The 20,408-nt window shown below is 50.7% G+C and overlaps 2 protein-coding genes across 4 annotated transcripts; both read left to right on the top strand.

The window, feature by feature from the left end:
* The first annotated feature begins 2 nt into the window (after window positions 1-2).
* Window positions 3-3,450, top strand: NRAS (NRAS proto-oncogene, GTPase). The gene is made up of 5 exons (XM_069875904.1): window positions 3-162; window positions 723-901; window positions 1,337-1,496; window positions 2,342-2,465; window positions 3,103-3,450. Exons 1-4 carry the CDS (start codon window positions 52-54, stop codon window positions 2,459-2,461), a joined length of 570 nt encoding a protein of 189 aa, XP_069732005.1. The 5' UTR covers window positions 3-51; the 3' UTR covers window positions 2,462-2,465; window positions 3,103-3,450.
* Window positions 3,451-10,566: 7,116 nt separating this feature from the next.
* On the top strand, window positions 10,567-20,253 carry AMPD1 (adenosine monophosphate deaminase 1). 3 transcript variants are annotated; one of them, XM_069876212.1, is made up of 15 exons: window positions 10,567-10,696; window positions 13,547-13,721; window positions 14,207-14,372; window positions 15,462-15,624; window positions 15,854-16,073; window positions 16,461-16,590; window positions 16,715-16,909; window positions 17,130-17,261; window positions 17,357-17,520; window positions 17,651-17,777; window positions 18,190-18,353; window positions 18,678-18,798; window positions 19,283-19,456; window positions 19,598-19,708; window positions 20,070-20,253. In XM_069876212.1, the coding sequence occupies exons 1-15, from the start codon at window positions 10,675-10,677 to the stop codon at window positions 20,223-20,225; spliced, it is 2,220 nt and encodes a 739-aa protein (XP_069732313.1). In that variant the 5' UTR covers window positions 10,567-10,674; the 3' UTR covers window positions 20,226-20,253. The 3 variants fall into 3 exon arrangements, 2 of the variants coding, with proteins under 2 accessions (XP_069732313.1, XP_069732314.1); XR_011339092.1 differs by lacking the exon at window positions 18,678-18,798 and having other exon boundaries at window positions 20,070-20,107; XM_069876213.1 differs by lacking the exons at window positions 10,567-10,696; window positions 13,547-13,721; window positions 14,207-14,372 and adding an exon at window positions 15,085-15,349.
* The last annotated feature ends 155 nt before the right edge of the window (window positions 20,254-20,408 follow it).

The raw sequence follows: 20,408 nt of genomic DNA on the forward strand, positions 1-20,408 counted from the left end.
GGGGGGCCGGAAGTGCCGGGTGGGGGGGCCCGGGCCGCGCCCCGCGGGGCCATGACCGAGTACAAGCTGGTGGTGGTGGGCGCCGGCGGCGTGGGCAAGAGCGCGCTCACCATCCAGCTCATACAGAACCACTTCGTGGACGAGTACGACCCCACAATCGAGGTGGGCGGGGAGCGGGGCCGGGCGGGGGCCCGCCGGCCGTCTGTGGGAAGGTTTCCTTACAGGGTCGCTTTTACGGAGGCCTGTAGCCATAGGACGGGGGGGCGGTGGGTGCAAACTGGAGAGGGACACGTTTAGACTAGATAAAAGGAAGAATTTCTTCATGATGAGAGTGGAGGGGCCCTGGCCCAGGCTGCCCAGAGCAGGGGTGGCTGCCCCATCCCTGGAGGGGTCCAAGGCCAGGTTGGATGGGGCTTGGAGCCACTGATCCAGTGGGAGGTGTCCCTGCCCAGGGCAGGGGGTGGACCTGGATGGGCTTTGAGGTCCCTTCCAACCCAAACCATTCTATGGTTTTATGATTTTATGAAAGAAAAGTCTGGGGAGGGGTCGGTGCAGCGTCCCCTAGAGGTGCGGTGGGGGCAGGCAGGGCTCCTCGGGGCCGGGCGGCTCTGAACCAGAATCCTCTGCTTTATTGTTATTATTATGCTGCCACAAACAGTGCTGGCGTGGGGCGAGGCAGCTCGCTGTCTTTCCCTAATCTGTGACTGGTGTGTGCGTTGCAGGACTCGTACCGCAAGCAGGTGGTCATTGATGGGGAGACATGCCTGCTGGACATCCTGGACACGGCGGGGCAGGAGGAGTACAGTGCCATGCGCGACCAGTACATGAGGACTGGGGAGGGCTTCCTCTGTGTCTTCGCCATTAACAACAGCAAATCCTTTGCTGACATCAACCTGTACAGGTGCAGTCTGGGGCATGCGGGGAGGGGCAGCTGGAGCAGGCATCAGGCTCAACTGCTGTTAGACCCAGTGAAGACTGAAGAATGCAGAAACATTAAATTTCCTGCTTCCTTGAGGAATTTTCTGCGCTGGCCTGGTCCGCATGTAATCAGACAGTTGGGAGTGGGATGGATTTCTGGGCTGCTATGTTAAACAAATGTTCTTTAGAGCGTGAAGAACATGATCCCTATGAAAATGGGTAAGAATACAAATACATCCGAGAGGAGTCAGATGTGGAGGGCACAGCATTGCTGAGGATACTGCTTTGTCTGGAACCCCTGAGGTCTGGTCCAGCTTTAATGTGTGTCTTTGTAGCAAAAGGTTGCTTCAGTACTGAATTGGAACAGCTCTTATGTTTAGGAATTAGCTCCTGACTTGGTTTTACTTGTCTTTTTAAGAGAACAGATCAAGAGAGTGAAAGACTCGGATGATGTGCCAATGGTGCTAGTTGGGAATAAGTGCGACCTGCCCACAAGAACAGTAGACACAAAACAGGCTCAAGAGTTAGCAAAGAGCTATGGAATCCCCTTCATAGAGACATCTGCTAAAACCAGACAGGTGAGGCGCTTCCACTCTGACTTCTTCCTGTGTGCCAGGTGCGAAATGGTCTGAAGTTTTCCCATGTGCTCTTTATCATGGTATCATAGAATATTTAGGGTTGGAAGAGACATGAAAGATCATCTAGCTCCAACCCCCTGCCATGGGCCGGAGCAAGCATTTCCTAATCCATTTGTAGTTTTAACTTTTAATTTTTCCTTGCTCTTATCTTGAGAAAGCTCTGTTCCATCTCTGAGCTAGGCCAGTACAGACACCATTGCAGACTTGTGCTGGCTTTCTTTTGAGTGGTTTGTCTTTGTACAAAGAACAGAGCTTCACCTGCTCTCGCTGAGAAGTGGCCAGACTGTGCAGTTTTGTCGTCCCAGACCTGATTGGTTTTCTTGGCTTCTTATTGAAGGCCAGTTCTAAGACTATGTTTGCAGAAGAAATTACCCAGTCTGGACAGACAGACCTCCTCAGGGCAGTGTCAAGTACGCAGCTCTGCCAGTCAGTCCGTGTTCTGCCCACACCCCCATGGAATGAAGCAGACATGGGGCAGTTATTAAGCAGTAGCCAGGAAACACTGGGACTTCTAAACTGAAGGTGATCGGTGAAGAGGCAGCTTTTTTCCTGCATGGAGCCTCTCCACAGGTGCAGTTTGCCCTGATGTTTTCCTGGCTGTTACTCAAATGTTCGCTGCAGGGAAGAGTTAAGGGTATAAGTGAGGATAACCTTGGGATAAGTGGTGACTGATCTTCCTGTAGAGCTGTGTCTTTCAAATGTGTTAAAGGATCCTGTGATGGAGAGAGCAGTGATCCCAAAAGCATCAGGAAAGAAAATGCTTTATCTGGATCATTTGCATATAGGGTGTGGAAGATGCTTTTTACACACTGGTGAGAGAGATCCGGCAGTACCGCATGAAAAAGCTCAACAGCAATGAAGATGGGAACCAAGGGTGTATGGGATTGTCCTGTGTTGTGATGTGATCAGGTGAGTTGTAATTGAAGTTTTTCACTGGGTTCTTGTCTTTGTGTTTCAGTTATTGGTAAGCGTGGCTTAAAAATACCTACTGTCCTCGGTGGGTGTTTGCCCAGTCTCACAGCCCACTGATAGCCAGAGATTTGGAGCCTACCAGTAATTGCTTCTCCAGAATCTTTATTTGGGTTGGGTTTTTTTTTCCTTCTAAGTAGACAGTAAAGCTTAAGAAAAGGGATTTTTGTGTGCAGCAGCAGTTTTGCTGCAGCCTGTGGATTCCCACTGAACTGGTAACTGTGATTTTCTGTATCATCCTTGTCAGTGTCTCCTTCCTTTGGGAGACTACTCTGACGGGGGAATGTGTAATCTCTGTCTTGCACATGAGAAACACCTGAACTAGGCAGAGGGGTGTGCCAAATTCTGCAGTCACTGTTTGCTGGGGATTGATCGGTTTCTGTAATACACACCCTTCAATCAGCTGTGTAGAGTAATGCTAGTAATGAAATCTGCAAATTTCCCAGCTGAGCCAGATTCTTTTCAGCAGTTACCTGAAAGAAGGGTTGGACCAGCCCAGGATGCGCTCTGCGCTGCTGCACCGCACACCTGTCACAGAGCCAGATGGCAGCTGACGGGAGATGCCTTTCTGTTCCAGATGCCGAGAATGCATGGTTCAGATGTAGCTGCTGGACAAGTCTCAACGCTACTGTATTGCGTCTCATACTGATGCCCTGCAGTATTTTGGTGCCAGGGACCAGAGTCTTGGTACCGGTTAATTAGCACAAGGTCCTTTTCCATGCTCCATCTGAAGAGAACATCTGTGGCACCTACCTCCTTATGCAGCTAACGGAGCAGTCGCATCTCTTGGTGTACTGGGATTCTGTTCTCACTGTGTTACCTGGGTTTGTTCAAGAAGAAAACCAGTCTCAAGAAAAGTGAACTTTAGAGACTAAATGCTGTGAAAAAGATGACACTTTACCTCTAGAGTAAAAGTTAGACGTGATGTTTGTCCCCTTTCTATTGGATTCTGATTTGCAGTGCTGTCAGAGAGCTGGCACTGATCGCTGCTTGGCAGGTAACGTCAGAAGTAGGCTTGCACCGTGAGTGTGCCTCTCTTGCAGCAGGTTGGTATCTGCTCTTGGTGCGCCTGTACAGCATATTTGCAACAGCTCCTTTGTGCCAGGAGAACCACTTAACTGATCCCTTTTCTTCTGTAATAAAAAGGAGATATCTTTCCTAACTGAAGTGCCTGTTCGCTAAGAAGATTTGAAGTTGTCCCCTGCTGAGGAAACCCCAAGGACTGGAATTACTTGGGAGCTCATTGTCTTGAGCAGGCAAGTCTTGCGTGGGTAATCTCTTTGCCTGACAAGATACTGATATGGGAATTTGTGGGCTGGAAGATCCAGCAGGCATTTGAAAAACTTGAACTAGGGGAGGGGGACTTATTGCATCTGTTTTTTACTTTCTTTGTAGGTGGAACTATTTATATTGTTTTTCCGCAGCACCCAAGTCTCTTCCTTTTCCAAGTTGGACCAAATCAGTCAGCCACTCATTTTTAACATTAACTGCCAACATTTGTGGGCAGCTTCTCAAGAGTTAATCTGGTAACTGGAGGTTGGTTAGTTAGTTTAGACAGCTGTTACTCATCCCTGTCTGCAACTAGCAAATTACTTTATTCTGAGTTATTTTCTTATGACCAGACTGTAAACATAGTCTCTTTAGAATGTCTCTCTGTAAAATATAGTTGGAGATTCTCCATGTCCGGGAAGGAGTGTGGGTGATGGAGCACTGGAACCCACTATCCAGGGGGATGTGGAGTCTTTGGAGAGCTCCAAACCCACCTGGATGCAATCATGTGCAGCCTGCTGGAGGTGACCCTGCTTTAGCAGGGGCTTGGACTAGATGAGCTCCAGAGGCACCTTCCCACCCCCACCATTCTGGGATTCTGTGAGTGTGGGATTTCAGACTGACTGTGTTTGGTGCAGTGATTGTCACGTGCTGCAGTAGCTGGAGCCCTGCATCTGGCCTTGGCAGCCCCAACGTAAGAGAGACATGGATCTCTTGGAGTGGGTCCAGAGGAGGCTGCAGAGGCGATGCAAGGGCTGGAGCACCCCCCGTAGGAGGACAGGCTGAGGGAGTTTGGGTTGTTCAGCCTGGAAAAGAGAAGGCTGCGGGGAGACCTTAGAGCAGCTAAGGTACTGAGCAGCTTCCAGTACTGAAGGGGACTCCAGGAAGGCTGGGGAGAGGTTCTTGATCAGCAAGTGCAGGGATAGGACAAGGCGGGATAGTTTGAAGCTGAAAGAGGGGAGATTGTGATGAGATCTTAGGAAGAAATGTTTTCGTGTGAGGGTGGGGAGTCCCTGTCCCAGGTTGCCCAGAGCAGGGGTGGCTGCCCCATCCGTGGAGGGGTTCGAGACCATATTGGATGGGGCTTCAAGCAGCCTGATCCAATGGAAGGTGACCCTACAGGGGAGTTGGAACTGGATGGGCTTGGAGGTCCCTTCTGATGCTAACCATTCTGTGTCCAGGCTGAGGGGAGAAGGTAGTGGGGCTGTAAGAGAGATCCAAGCAAGCCTCTGACTGCAGCATCCTTGCAAAATGAGGAAGGAAGTGAGTTCAGCAATGACTATGCAGAAGGTGGGTGATGTACTGATGGGAATTCTGGGCTTGTTCCAGCAGCCCCAGAGTACGAGAGAATTGCCACATAGGCTGTGTGAGTTCTTAAAGCAAAACGTCGTTATCTCATAGGCTTGGGATGGATGCGTGTGGTGACTGTTGTAAAACCTGGCACTATTCCTTGGAATACTGTCTCCTTCCCCAGTTCTTGTGCTGCTGATGCTGGATTCTGCTCTGTGTGGTCTGACAGCAAAGCTGAATTCCCAGAAACTGTCTGATGGAAGAGTAACGAGCCTTCAGCCAACAGAGGGAGCATTCAGTTGCTCTGCCGAACCAGAGCAAGCACACAAAGTGCAGGAGGCTTAGTTTCAGTTTGTTAGTACCACATTCATGCATCTTAATTTGGAGTTCTCAATGTAAAATGGGAATCAGAAATCAGTAAATACTGAGAGAAGAAATTGTTCCTTTTAGTATCTTTTCCTTCACTGCTTACATTCTTAATTTTCTTCTTAGAATGAAGAGGACCGGTTTACATCTTGTTTTATTTACCCGTGATAATTCTTATATGTACTTTTTGCAGTTTATTTTACCCTTGACTGATGTGATGCTGATGAGAATTAAAAATGGAGTGTTTTTACATAAAACTTTATTTTCCAGTAACATCTGCAGTGGTGGGCAGCGTTGTGGGTAGCATGGGCTGTGACTCAAGATGGGTTTGATTGAAGATGATCCTGTGCCCTTAGGCTAAACATGACAGAATTGCTGTCACTGCAGGCTGCCATGTCTGTAGTCTGCAAGCAGCTGCTTTTTTGGTGCAAGAAGCGACCTTACCTGTGAAAGCATTCTTTGAGCACTATAGCAGACGGGGATGTCCGCTTCTAAAGAGGAGGTTGACGCACGGTTGCCCTCTGAATGAAGTTACCCTTGGACAGTGACAGCTTTTGGCCTGTAGATCTGGGCATGTAGACTCAGTGTTTTGGGAAGTGGAGTCTGCAGTGTGTTTGAGTGGTGAGGTCTTGTCATTTGGGTCCATGCATGTGTTCTGGTTATTTGGGAAATGCAGGAGTTTATTTCTTGCTGAGGGGATGGCAGAGTTCAGAGCTGCCTGCCTTCAGCCCACAGCCTGGGGGAACCTTTTGCAGTGTCATGCTATGTCCAGAGGTCCTGTGGACAAATTTGGAAAATTACTTCTTTTGAATGGGTGTTCATCATAGCTTTCTACATGCACGGCATGTTCTGGTTGTCATTAAAAATGTCCTGGTGGTGACTCCAGAAGTTGGAAATTCCCACAATTTATGCTTCTACTTTCTCTTTGGTGTTCCCTTTTCTTGGCCTTTATGAACCCCTAAGAGGGAAGAAGGCCTGGTAAGGACGATCAGTTTGTGTTTGACCTCTGGAGCCTTAGAGGAGGATGCATCAGCTTCTAGGGTGTTGCAGAGCTGACCTCTGCATTGAACTCCCAACCGCATTATTTTCATTTCAGATCTAGAAGGTCAGAGAAAATCAGGTGTTGTGTTCCTCTGGCATAGGGAGTAAACGGTTGTGCTTGTTTCCAGCTTCACTGAAGTGGTGGCAACTGAGAGAGAACTGTGGAAGGACAAAACCCTGAGGACTGTGGGGAAAATTATTTCGATGATAAGCTCAGGAGTTTTTGCATAAGACTAGTCCGTGGAAAAGGAAGGTTGCTTTGTGGATTTAGTCCAGGTGTTGTTATTTAGGACTGTGCTGACTCTGCTGTCCTGACTGGGAAGAACAGGCACAAACAACTTAGACGCACAATGTAAATATATATAAAAAAAAAAAGAGTAAAGCTCTTGTTCAAAAATTGCCAGTGGCAATGACTGAAAGAAAAGTTACTGTTGCTCTGGACTAAGCACAGGGGTGTGAGGAGGCAGTGTAACTTGGTGGCTTGTTCCTGTTAGTGTCTCCATTCCATGGTCTTCAAACAACAGTGCTCACACTCTGTTCTTGCCATCACCAGCAGGACTTCAGGCAGTAACTGTGATGCTTAAGCCATCATAATTTTTAGCACAGTTCCATGACATGGAACTGGATTTCAAGCAACTTCAGGCTCATGGGGAGAAGGACAGTAGTGAAAGACTGAGTGACATTCTAAGCCTCTTTGTTGTCCTCCTTTACTCCCCTCTTTGTGTAACCTCCAATGTGGTAGGGAACTATTGGGATCTGGACGTTTTATCCAAGGGCTAATTTGTTGGTTTTTTGTATAACTGCTTGCTTTCAATAATACATCTCTTTTGGTTTCAATTGAAGTAAATTATTTTGCTTCTTAAATAACTTTTTGAAAGAATAAACTTTAAATTCCTTGCTTGTTTCTTTTGTGGCAGCGATCTGGGCATGGGATCCACAACTGGCTTACACAAAGCTTCGCTACTGTAGAATCCAGATTTACTCAGATTGTCACTGCTGTGAGGTGACATGAACAGCTGTATCGTGTTTGTTCATCATAGCACGAATGTGCGGTGAGAGTGGCTTTGAGCCGTACCATGGGCTTGTGTCTCAGTCCTATTCTAATGACTTCATCAGTCTGCGCCGTGTCACGCAGCCTGCTTAGTGCTGAGTCTCTGTTTTACCGGGGTCCCTTGTAGTATTTTTGCTGACTTTTCCCTTGCTAAGTCAAAAAAAGAGGAAGGGGAACTTTCTTTAGCAGGTATTCCAAGAGTGACATCAGCTATACAGTCATTGCTGTGTCCAAATCGTGCGCTCTGTTAGATTTTTAGGTTGCTTAGTTCAGCCTTCTAAACCACGACCCTGTTGGCTCTCTGCGGATGGGGCAGGGGTGTTGGACCATGCCGTCGGAGTGCCTCAGGTGTGTTTCTGCGAAGACATGGTGTCAGGGCTCTGAAACCCCAAGTCCACTCTCTGTTTTCTCTGCCAGGAGCTCCCAGTAACAGGGGTGTAAAGCCCCTTGCACCATGCTGCTGCAGTAGTCACTGCCTGTTCCAAAGGGAGAATCTGGGAATCTGAATACAGATGGGTACTTAAAAGCAAGGCTTTTCTTGGTGTACTGGGGAAGCTCTCCTCCAGTGTGGCAGTTACCTCTGACAGTCTGTCTCTAGGAACGAGCTCACACCTGAAGGACTTACTGACTTGTGTACTGGAACAGGAGGTGATTTTAACAGCCCTGGTGGAATCTCTGCAGGGAATGACCAAGAGCTTTGTGGGGAGAGAACTCACAGAGGCTGTTCCTCGTGCAAGGTGCTGTTCCTCAAAGGCACGGTACATCAGGGAGTGCCCGGTGAGTCTCCTTGTTCCCACTCTCTGTTAATGCTTTCCTTCTTCAGGAATTGAACCCGTTTTCTATCAAAATGTTCCCCGAGGCTTCTGCTTGGTCAGCTGCCCCTGTGACGTGGCTGCTCTTGCTGGGTGACCCGGAGGGAGATCCTGCTGAATTCCCCACGCTGCCCCATTTCGGGCTTGTTTGGCCATTTTCCTTTGATGGTCTAGGTGTAAGGAAGCAGCTTAGAGTTAGAAGTGGGGGCTTTAGAGCCACTTGGAAGCCTCTGGGTGTAAATCACTCACTTTCCAGCTGAACAAGAGTGTGAAGATGGCTTGTTTGTGTTCTGTACGTCAGTCTAAAGAGGCTGTAGGTCTAACTTTAGTGCAGCATGCCCACGCTTTACTCGTGTTTCTACCATGAGCCCAGCTAAGCTGACCCTGTGATTTAAAATGCAAGGGGATCAGGAGACTACTTGAAGAAGATGACCTCCGCACCCTAAAGGTTATTTTTGGTTTCAGTTGTGAATCTCAAGGTCTTGATACAGCCAGAAAGGCTAGAAGAGGCCATTGGCCCTGTGAGAGAGCAAACAAGCAGTTTTTATTGACCTTAAATGAAATAGTTGAACAGTAGTGTGATGTCGGGGCTCACAAACTGGGGAACGAGAACAACTCAGAAACTGAAGACTACTTTTGGCATCAGAGAGGAGCCTAGGTATTCAAGTTGAAGACTATAACAACATCCCAGCTTTGCCCTGTTGGCTGCATCACTGCATGTTGGGGTGGGGGGATCATTTTATATTCTTGGGGAATATCTGGGAAGTGGGACAGAAACACTCTGACTTCTGGAGAATTTGGTGTGTTTTGAAGCTGTGCCCATCACATAGTGATCTTCCAGAGAGAGTTGCTGGATGCTCTGTAAATTATCTCAGCAGGAGATGCTGTGTCAGGTCTCAGCTCATCTGACTTCACTGGTGAGTTGTGCCACAAGGTTCCCAAGCACCTATGGGTGGTATCTGTGTCTTGTTATTTCTAGCTCTGTACCTTATGCAAGTTACTCTTACTTATTTCAGTGCCTTCTGGGATGAGGCCTTTTCATAGCTGTTCCCACAAAATATAGCACAGGGAGCCTTTTCTTGCACATATAGTCCCAAACAGTGTTGTCTTTTCCAGGGGTGCTGCTTTTCTGCTCCCTTCAATGTTATGACCAGAGTTAACTACTAAATCCACAGCAAGACGGTGCTGACTGCAGCCTGAACGCTTTGCTTGACATGTCCTGGTTTCGTTTTTTCAGCTTCGTGGATAAGTGAAGTACAAACAAATGGGAAAAGACTGTTTCAAATAAAAACTATTGTTTCCTTCTGACCTGTTCAGGCTTACTGCTTCCCACCAGGAAGCTGAGTCAGGAGCTCCGTTACCCTGGTGACGTGCAGGGCACTACAAGCTCTGGCCGTTTTCTTCAGGCGAGGAGCTGTTTCCCACTTCTTTGTAAGAGATCCGACATAGGTTTGAGGAGACCTTAAAGGATGGAGTACAGCCCTAGTGTCTGTATGCTGCAAAGAGTCAACAAAACCAGCCAAGAGGTGCTTCCTGAACTGGTACCGTGTTCTGTCAGCCCCAGGCACCATGTGTAGCTTAATGGAGGAGCTCCCTGTCAGCCCTTGGACTGCGTTCGGTGCTGCTCTCTAAGGTTTCTTGCCTGTGGCTGCCACATACTTTACTGCTACTATGACAGGACATTTTATAAAGGCGGTTCATGAAGACTCGGGAGCAAAACACATCTCCTTGCACTTTCCTTTTAGTGTGTGATTTACCTGGGAAGATGTGAGAAAATCTGTGTACCTCCTGTTGCCAAAATCCAGTCTTTCTAGTAGACCTCTCTCTCAGGAAAAATCTCTGAAAACACACTGGTTGGTGAGAGCACATCATTTGTGCCTCTCCACAGCTCCTGCTCTGAGGAAAACATCAGCCTCTGCCTTAGGGGTTTCCTTTAAACCATTGTTTCAGTGCAGAAGACATCAGTTTTAGTTTCTTACAAGACAGACTTCCAGTCCCCTTTGGAAAGGCGCGGCTGCCCTGAGGAGCAGCAATCTGGCCAGACAACTGGTGACTCCTACTAAATGTAAAATGAAAGCCTGACTAAAAAAAAAAAAAAAATTGAATTTGAGCCCTGGCTTCACCTGTTTCAGTGCAAGTACTTGTGGTTGCACTTTAAATAGTCTATTAGTTGACCTCCCTTCTCCTTTTGGAGTGGGAGAGTCTAATTACAGGGAAGGGAAAGCAGTAGAATTAGTGTTAGGCTGTGGTGTGGTCAGTCGGCTGCTTGTGCTGTGTGGCAGTGGGGCGTTACCTGGGGCTCTCCACGCTTGCTGCAAAGATGTCGCGGGTGAGAATGCCAGGTAGGTCTGAAAGCAGGTACTGAGGCAAGGAGACACAGGGCACGCCTCCGAGATTCGGGAGTGTGGTATCTTTGCAGTCCACGGGACCTCATTGGGGACTTTGAGCATTTTCCTTCCTGCTTGGAGATATTTTAGAATAGCGCAGTGACGATATACCATTATTGTTTAAATCTTGCTCTGCTCATGCTGAAAAAAAATATTGTTCCTCCTGCAGTGCAATGTGTCCTGTAACAATACCATAAAATCACTGTGGAAAGGGTCAGAGGGATTTCGGGAGTCTCTGGTCAACCTGGTTAGACTCGAAAGATGTGAGGTGCGGCCGTCCCGAGTGGCTGGGTAAGACAAGCTGGGCAGCAGGAGCAGGGACAGCCAGGCTTCATGGAACAGAGCGAGGGACGTGTGACTGCCACTGCAGAGCCCTGGGAAGTATTGGCACCAAACAGCGCTGATAAGAACATGTTTAGAATTGCGGTGTTGTGTGGTGTGATAGATGCCATCCTCGTACGTGAGGCTGGTATGAAAGCCTGGCCCTGCAACATCACGGCCATCACAAGCAATTTTTATCCACTGAGGAGATGAAAGGTCAGACTAGGCGTTTCTGGGATGCTTAGTTTGCAAATGAATATGTGGAGTTCAAATGCCAGGAGAGTGTGTTCTGCAGGCTGGACTTCGGGAAGTCAGCAGCTGGTGACTAGTGATGCCAGAGCTCCAGTCTGCATGTTCTGAGTCAGATGGAAAGGGCATGAGTTGCATCCCCAAAATGTTGTTGCCACACTGTGACCAGGAGCGAAGGACTGTGGAAATGCAATGTCTGATCCTGTTAGTAAATAATGGTGCAGGAGGATGAAACGTGGTGACTTTGAAAGTACCGTCTATCCTGATCTTCACAAAGGATGGCGAGTCACGGACAAAAACCAGGAAAGCAGCCCTGTTGCTCCCAGTCACTAAAATATTTGTTGTCTTGTTCAGGCAGGAGAATGTTCTGCCCTCTGAAGTTGTTTCGATGTTTTTCTGCATCCCTGCAGAACACTCAGAATAGCCCAGCTGACACAGGTGTGGGGAGTGACCTTCCTAGACAGCTCAGGCTTACTAGATGACTCAGTATCTGTTAGCTGCTTGTGGTGTTGACTGAGGTGATCGAGGCTCTAGAAAAGACCGTTGCCCTTGGACAGCTGCAGGGAGACCCAGACTGCTGAAAAGCAGCAGCTCTGTCAAAGTGCAGGTTGAGTGGTACCCGCGGTGTGGTTCGTTTGCGCACACGGCACCATGGCTGCATCATGGAACCCTCAGCACTGACCTTACATCTTTGTATGGTACAAAGCAACGAGTAATGTTCTTTCTTTTGTAAGGGGAAGGCTTTGGCTAAATTTGTACTCTACTAATCTCTTTTTATTAGCTGATGTGATTAATAGGCAAAAAGGTTTAGGTTTTTGAAGGGCTGATCACATGTGTTCATTTTATTTCTGTTTTATCTCAAACAGCAGAAGACAAGGGTGAGTATTGCCAGGCTTTTCCTATGCTCCGCTATGTTACTGCCTAGGCATGATCACTGAAAACAAACAGCAGTGATGTGATCATGGTGATCTGTCAGCAGTTCGAGGAGATGCTATTTCTCAGCAGTGCCCACTGCGCCCCTCACTTTTTTGTGGAATGGCTCCAGCTTTTTGGTCCTTTGATACATGATGCTGCTATTTGTTAAATATTGTCCTAGCATCCCTGAGCTCCTGCTTAGGGGAGAAACTTGTTTTAGTGCAGTTCTTTCCACTGTGGCAGGAACATTTTGCAGTTTCAGGGCTACAAATTACCCTGCAAACTTAGGGCTACAGGGATAAACTGTTGTGATCCCCCCACCCTGTTGATAAAAACAGCTGAGTTCAATACTGAGAGTCTCCTGTAGGCCTGGCACACGACTGCCCTGCATGTCAGCCCTTTACACTTTGGTCCTCAGCTGCTGACCGTGTCCTGTCTGACATGTTGACAGTGTGGTTCATCTTTCTCTTTTTTTCATCCATCCTCACTATGCTTCATGCTGAGCTGCCACTGTAGGCAAAACCTGCTCAGTTAGTATCCGTCTGCTGCTGTGCAAACATGTGCTGCCGATGCTGCCGGAAGAGCCCTTGGATTCTTGTTTGTGGTATGTTGTTGGCAGTGACAGAGCTTTTAACCTTCCTTCCGCTTCATAAAGCTCTAGCCAAGCTTGCATCGATGGTGACTTTCCTAGGGTCACATTAGCTGGCACCTTTGCAGCATGCTGCACACAATGGGCTCAGTCCCTAGCTAAGAGCGCTTCAGCTGCACTGTGATGGCGGGACCTAAGTGCTTGGGCTGCCAACTCTGTCCATCTCCATCAATACCTCTGTCTTTATCCTGCCTTGTGGAGCAAGGGGGTCTTGCGCTGTAAAGGCTGTGCCAATCTCCCTCTCTTCCCCTAGTGCATGCTCTCCTAAGTGCCCTTAGAATCATAAAATCATGGAATGGTTTGAGTTGGAAGGGAGCTTAAAGACTATCCAGTCCAACACCCCTTTCGTGAACAGGGACACCTTCCACTGGATCGGGGTGATCAAAGTCCTTCCTGAGGACTTGCTTCTTTCTGTGGCTTTTTGCACTGATCTTGGACTTTGGGTTGTATGACATTTTCTGGTGTGCCGGGGGTGTCTAGGTATGTTTCCAGCCCACTGTGTGTGCCCCGGGCTCTGTCAGCTTTTTGGAGGTTGCTGGGAGTCTTGCAGGCAGATGTCCTAAGGAAGTGACTGCTGAGCATTAAGCTGACTGCAAGGGGGCACCTGCCTGTTAGGGTGCCTGGGAACCAGATGTCTGTGTGACCCCGCATTCTGATTCTTCTGCTTGCAGAGGTGGATGAAGCATTGCGCTCCTTCGCAGAGAAAGTCTTTGCCTCTGAGGTGAAAGATGAGGCAATCAGGCAAGAGATCTCCCCTTTCGATGTGGAAGAGGTCTGCCCCATTTCACACCAGGAAATGAGAGCGCACATGATACTTCAGGAGAGCTCTGCCGCAGCAGAAAAGCGGTGAGCAACAACCAGGGCAGTGGGGTGAAGCATTGTCTGCTCATTCCCAGCCAGAGCTGGGAGCTGCCAGGAACATAAATCAAGGCCTGTGAAAACAGCTCAGCAAATCCAAAATGGGATAAATCCTTGGTAATCCCAGAGCTTGAGGGTCTCCTTTCCAACTGTTCCCACTGCTGGGCAGAAAGACGCTCATAGCCTGTTCCCTGGGGGTCAGCTCTGCAGTGGTGACAGAACTGTTGGAGGAGACTTGGGCACCTTTCTCTGGAAAGGTGAGACTTCCAAAGACCTCACTTGAGAGTCTGTGGCTACCTTACGTGCCGTGGCCTCTGCTCTTGTCAGTGTCTGTCTAAGGTGCTCAGAAAGCAACAGTGAGATGATTCATATTGCACGCAGTTGGAACATGGCTGTGGCAAGCACCCCTGGCCCTGCATGGGCGTGTGGCCCTGGAGCCTGAGCTGTTTGCCTGAGGCTCTCTTCCCTGGCAGGAAGAAGCGCCTGCTCCGCCTGAAGACAATTGCACTGGCAGTGCCTGTGGCTCATAAGTCTACAACCAAACTGTCCACTATCGATGAGGTGATCTCTGCCTCCCCCCTGTACCAGACTGTGCCTGACTTCCAGCGGGTACAGATCACAGGGGACTATGCCTCTGGGGTAGGTACTTGCATGGTCATATCCCTCCCCGTGCTGCCACCTCATCCAGTCCCTGCCTGTCTCTCAGTCGTGCTCAGTGTCACAGAGTGGGGAGAGTCTGTCTTCCAACTCAGTCTGTGTCTCATGAGCATCTGACGGTGCCCTGCTGCATCCCTGGAGGATCTAGAGCTGAATTTTTTAGCAAGAGTCTGTGGGGTGCTGCATGCTTCCCAGGGAATTCTCCGGATGGGGACGAGGGGAGAGCATGGCAGAGTGGGCTGTGCTTACTCTGTTGCAGCCTGCTCCTGCTTGCACACAGCTGTATCTGTCTGAGTTCTATGCACATCACAAGATCCCAGAGTGGCTGAAGGTGGCAGGGTCCTCTGGAGGTCATCTAGTCCAGCCCTCTGCTCCAGGGTCACCTAGAGCTGGCTGACCAGGACTGCTATCACATCCTGTGCTAATTCCTCCTCTGCTCCACAGCCTTCTATGACATTTGTGCTGCTTCTGAGATACTGCTGGCAGGTTGTCCCCCCACCCCGGGTTGGGGCAGGTTGCTCAGACTGGAGTTGCACAGCAGAGCAGCAATCAGGGGAAGCTGAAAGTCCCACCATGCACAAGCACATTCCTCCTACTGTGACTGTAGCTAGCTGCAAGTGCTGCATGGTGTTCTCCCATGCTGCTCCAGCCTGACCTCTCTTGACTCTTGACAGTTGTCTGTTCAGTAAATCAAAATTCTTGACACACTGGATCAGTGTATATTGTTAGTCCTGCTTCAGTTTCAGCCTGGGCCCCAAAAATAGCTTTTAGTGCTTTGCTCAGGCCTGGCTTCCATTTCAGTGCCAACTACAGTTTACAGTGAGAGGTGTAAGAGGGGGTGACAGCTGGAATCCATTGGATCTGGTGTGAGGAACTGCCCTTTGCCATGTCTAGGGCTGTGCCTATCATCCCTCCTTTGCCCTGCCCAGGCAGAGCAGTGGGATGGAGGGGGTGATACAGTAGGTATCTTCCTGTGAACAATGCTGTCATCTTTACTTCTGGGTGCACCAGCGTCTCTTGGGCAGGTAGGTTTCAGCTGTGTGGTTGCATTCAGCAACCATCCTCTTGCAGGTGACAGTTGAAGACTTTGAAGTTGTCTGCCAAGGTCTGTACCGTGCCCTGTGCATCCGGGAGAAATACATGGAGCAGTCCATGCAGAGGTTTCCCAGGACCCCATCTCAGTACCTGCGGACTATCGAGGGCGAGGTCTGGAGGGCGAGTGACACTGGTCCAGGTACCTCTGGGCATCTGGAGGGCTTTCCTCTCTGGCTTCAGCACAGGGTGGGCAGAGCTGGGGAAAGGACTGGGGAAGCGCTCCACAGGGGAGCTGCTTGCCCAGACCTCCTCCTCAGTGTCACGATGTCAGGGCTGTCCCTGTTCTCTGCCCAGGCTGGAGGAGCGTGGCAGGCATGTGGGGCTGTGGCTGGCAGCCTGTGCCTCCCAGTGTTCTCCCTTTGGTCCAGTGTTCACCCCGCCAGTGAAGGATGGACAAGATCCCTTTGAAGCTGGGAATCTCCCTGAGGACCTGGGATACCATGTCCAGATGAAGGATGGGGTAGTTTACGTCTATGGAGACAAAGCAGCGGCTGGCAGAGATGAGCCAAAGGACCTGCCCTACCCCAGCCTTGAGCGCTTTGTTGACGACATGAACTTCCTCTTGGCCCTGACTGCACAGGGGCCCGTGTAAGTGCACAGACAGCCCAGCACTGCTGGGTGCAGCTGAGCAGGTCTTGCCTGGGGAGGTCCAGGCAGCACCACTTCCCAGGAGGAGCCTGCTGATGCCATATCTGCAGCCTGCTGCCTACCAAAGTGTCTTTGACCCTTGTCAGCTCTCTTTGTTGGGGCTGTAAAGCACAGTCAGCATTCGGGAACTGGAGAAGTCTTGCTCTGCAGACATGCTCATGCCTGACCGTGCCTTCCTTCACCGCTCTGTCCTAGAGCTGGGAGAAGTACCCTGGGAAGCCAGGCCAGCATCAGCTCCTCCTCGTCAGGGAAAGGCTGCATCCCTCTCTCTGACCATGTGTTGAGGGGTAAAAGCCCAGCCACCCTTCTGCCCTTTGCTTTCACTAGTAAGACCTACTCTCATCGACGCTTGAAGTTCCTCTCATCCAAGTTCCAAGTGCATGAAATGCTAAATGAGATGGACGAGATGAAAGAGCTGAAGAACAACCCCCACCGAGACTTCTACAACTGCCGGAAGGTAAATAGCAAGGCTTACAGCTCTGGTGATGCTGAAGATGAGCTGTACCAGTGCCTTCCCCTCCCTGAGAACTGGATATTGGAGTCCATCTTGAAGCTAGAGGGCCGTCTCTCTGGTTTCTCAGGTGGACACACACATCCATGCTGCAGCCTGCATGAACCAGAAGCATCTTCTGCGTTTCATCAAGAAATCATACCGTGTAGATGCTGACCGTGTAGTTTACGATGCCAAGGGCAAACAGCTCACCCTGAAACAGCTTTTTCAGCAGCTCAACCTGCACCCCTATGACCTGACAGTGGATTCCCTGGATGTCCATGCTGTAAGTGGTAGGGCATTTACTGCAAGACCACTCTCATCCACACCTGTAGGCATGGCTCTTCCCCCCTCTGTGTACCTGGGATGTATTGTACGTGTTAGTGTTTGTGGCAGGATGTAACGGCTCCTGGCTTTCCCATGTGGGTTGTTTGGATCAGTCTCTGCTCAGCTGATATGCTTGGACCCAGTGTGTGTGTATTTGTCCCTGACCCTCTCTGCTCCAGGGGCGACAGACATTTCAGCGCTTTGACAAGTTCAATGACAAGTACAACCCCGTGGGAGCCAGCGAGCTACGTGACCTCTATCTGAAGACGGAGAATGCTATCAATGGCGAGTACTTTGCTACCATCATCAAGGTGAGGATGCAGAGGAGGAGAGAGCAGTTGTGCTGTGGTGCTGCTGTGCCCAGGGGCTGCAGGGGCCCCATGGGACTCTCCATCCTGGTTCACAGGAGGTTGGCTCTGATCTGGAGGATGCCAAGTACCAACACGCAGAGCCTCGGCTCTCAATCTATGGCCGATCAGCTGAAGAGTGGCACAAGCTAGCCAGCTGGTTCAACAAACACCGGGTCTATTCTCCCAACATGAAGTGGATGATCCAAGTGCCCAGGATTTAGTATGTGCTGTGGGTCTGACAGAGCACTGTGCCTTTCAGCACATTGTACCTCATCTTTTGTCCTGAATAGATTATGGAGGCAGTGTGCCATGATCCTCTGCTAGCAGCTAATCCCTGTCTCTGTCCACAGTGATGTGTTCAGGGCTAAGAATTTCCTCCCACACTTTGGGAAGATGCTGGAAAACATCTTTGTTCCTGTGTTTGAGGCAACTATAAATCCTCAAGCCCACAAAGAGCTGAGTATCTTTCTACGCCACGTGAGTGTTACCTGATGATGTTGTCAGGGTGTGGTGAGAATTCACATCTCTGTTTACGCACAAGGAATGGGGCATTGGTCTGGTATGGAAAATGTCATCAGTGGGCTCTTGGCCCTGCTGCTCCATCCTGGGAAAGAGTGTATGTATCCAGGGGTGCTGGGAGAGGGGAGACTCCCTGAGCTGGCTGCTGTGGGCTCACCTGGAGAAGTGTTTGGTGTGAGCTTTGTTTGTAGCCCTAGACAGAGGTTGTGGGTTTGTGAGGAGGGAGGTCTGCAGCCTTCACCCCATGGGGCAGGGGCACGGGGTACCGCTGGGCTGTGGTGAGCTGCAGTGGGCAGGGTGAGACAGCTTTGCTGGGCATGATGAGGTGAGGAGCTTTGAGATGCAGCTGCTTTGTTACCTTGCCGAGCAGATCACTGGCTTTGACAGTGTGGATGATGAATCCAAGCACAGTGGACACATGTTCTCCACTAAAAGCCCCAAGCCAGAGCAGTGGAACTCTGAGAAGAACCCATCCTACACCTACTATGTGTACTACATGTATGCCAACATCCTGGTGCTTAATAACCTACGCAGGTGAGGCCCAGCATCTGCCACAGGACCGCGGTGGGCTGGTAGAGGGGGGGCTGCCTCATGAGTTGTCTCAGCTCTTTGATTATTGGTGTGGAAGAAGTGGGATCCTCCTTGTTCTGCCATGGGGGTGAAAACATTGGGATTGGAGAAATGCACCTGTTGTCTGCATAGAGGAGTGAGGAGAACATGCAATGTAGTCCTGGGTCAAGCTCGATTCTGGCGACCCACTGGTAGGGGCAGAGCTGGACCTGAAGTCAGGGAATCCTGCATCCGGTGCCACCTAACCCTGCTGCTTGCCTGCTCCGAGTCCCTCTTTCATGTGCCTAGGCAGCGTGGGATGAACACGTTCCTCTTTCGTCCGCACTGTGGGGAAGCTGGGGCCATCACGCATTTGCTTGCAGCATTTATGACAGCCGATAATATCTCCCACGGTCTCAACCTCAAGAAGGTAAGTGCAGCAGCCTGCTGCAGCGCAGCCCATGCACAGCAGAGGAGATTGCGTTCACAGGTGGCCTCTGCTGTAGCTGACAGTTAATTGTGCCTCTGCTTTAAACTGACAGAGACAGCCTGGCCCGAGGCAGATCTTCTCAGATTCTCAGATCAGTGAATCTTTGCGTTTCTCCAGGCTTATTTTGGGGGTGTATCTGACAAACGTGTTCGGATTTCAGCAGCTCAGCCCCACAGACCTAACACTGGATACGCCTGTTATCACTGGAGCCAGCTGAGTTCTAAATCATACGGGGCTGAGCCCTCTTGGTCCCTTGTGCTCCACGTGGAGAATTGCTCACTTTCCTCTCTCTTTTCTTGGACACACAAGCTCTGTGCACTGGATTTCCTGGCTGGACCACTGGGTTGCTTTGAGAAGTGACTCTGAAGAGGTGGAGGGTGCAGCAGCTTTATCCCTAACCTGGCACCTCTGCTCATCTTTACAGAGCCCGGTGTTGCAGTATCTGTACTTCCTTGCCCAGATTCCCATTGCTATGTCCCCACTCAGCAACAACAGCCTCTTCCTGGAGTATGCGAAGAACCCATTGCTTGACTTCCACCAGAAGGGACTCATGGTGTCCCTTTCTACAGATGATCCCATGCAGTTTCATTACACCAAGGTACACGGGAGCCGATCACCTGCTCCTGTCTGGGCACGGGGGCTGGGACGGTGCGGGTCTCGTTCTCCATGGAAGCCGTCGGCATTCAGGCTGGGCTCTGGGTGAGCGCTCGCTGGCCTCTGACACAGCCTGTGGCTGCAGGAGCCCCTGATGGAGGAATACGCCATCGCCGCCCAGGTCTTCAAGCTCAGCACCTGCGACATGTGCGAAATTGCCAGGAACAGCGTCCTGCAGTGTGGCCTCTCCCACGAGGTGGGTGCTGCTCGGGTCCTGGGTTCAGGGTTGTGCTTCTTGCTCCGCAAAGGACATTGCGGGGCTGGAGAACAAGGGGTCTGGGAGTCGCTGAGGGCCCTGGGGTTCTTCAGCCTGGAGAGGAGGAGGCTGAGGGGAAACTTCCTCGCTCTCTGCAGCTCCTGGACAGGAGGTTGTGGTGAGGGGTGCTGGGCTCTGCTCCCAAGTGACGGGATGAGTTGTGCCAGGGGAGGCCTAGATTGGATTTCGGGGACGGCTCCTTCAGGGACCCCATCCCGGGGCTCAGAGCAGGGCAGGCGAGGTGGAGGCGCTCGAGGCTTCGGTGCCGGGGCGGGGCTGGAGCCGTGTCCCCTCCCGGCAGGAGAAAGCGAGGTTCCTGGGCGAGAATTACCGGGAGGAGGGGCCCCAGGGCAACGACATCCGCAAGACCAACGTGGCGCAGATCCGCATGGCGTACCGCTACGAGACCTGGTGCTACGAGCTCAACCTCATCGCCGAGGGGCTCAAGAACGAATAGCGGGGCGAGGGGGAATAAAACCACTTCGACAGCAGCGCCGGCGGCTCCGCGCGGGGCGGGACGAGGCCGAGGGGCGGCCGCGAGAGGCGGGGGGGCGGGAACGGGGTGAGTGACGGGGGTGAGTGATGGCGGCGAGGGGGCGGGGCCAGAGCTGAGTGACAGCTACAGGGGCGGGAACGGGGT

This window comes from Phaenicophaeus curvirostris, chromosome 24, assembly GCF_032191515.1.
Source record: "Phaenicophaeus curvirostris isolate KB17595 chromosome 24, BPBGC_Pcur_1.0, whole genome shotgun sequence".
Taxonomy (NCBI): domain Eukaryota; kingdom Metazoa; phylum Chordata; class Aves; order Cuculiformes; family Cuculidae; genus Phaenicophaeus; species Phaenicophaeus curvirostris.

What these genes read in the sequence shown, in the direction of transcription:
- NRAS (XM_069875904.1), top strand. Translation starts at nt 52, where the DNA reads ATGACCGAGTACAAGCTGGTGGTGGTGGGCGCCGGCGGCGTGGGCAAG. An exon ending in AGTACGACCCCACAATCGAG is followed by an intron (nt 163 to 722) that starts GTGGGCGGGGAG and finishes TGTGCGTTGCAG; the next exon opens with GACTCGTACCGCAAGCAGGT. An exon ending in CATCTGCTAAAACCAGACAG is followed by an intron (nt 1,497 to 2,341) that starts GTGAGGCGCTTC and finishes ATTTGCATATAG; the next exon opens with GGTGTGGAAGATGCTTTTTA.
- AMPD1 (XM_069876212.1), top strand. Translation starts at nt 10,675, where the DNA reads ATGTCGCGGGTGAGAATGCCAG. An exon ending in TGAGTATCTTTCTACGCCAC is followed by an intron (nt 17,778 to 18,189) that starts GTGAGTGTTACC and finishes CTTGCCGAGCAG; the next exon opens with ATCACTGGCTTTGACAGTGT. An exon ending in TGCAGTTTCATTACACCAAG is followed by an intron (nt 19,457 to 19,597) that starts GTACACGGGAGC and finishes CTGTGGCTGCAG; the next exon opens with GAGCCCCTGATGGAGGAATA.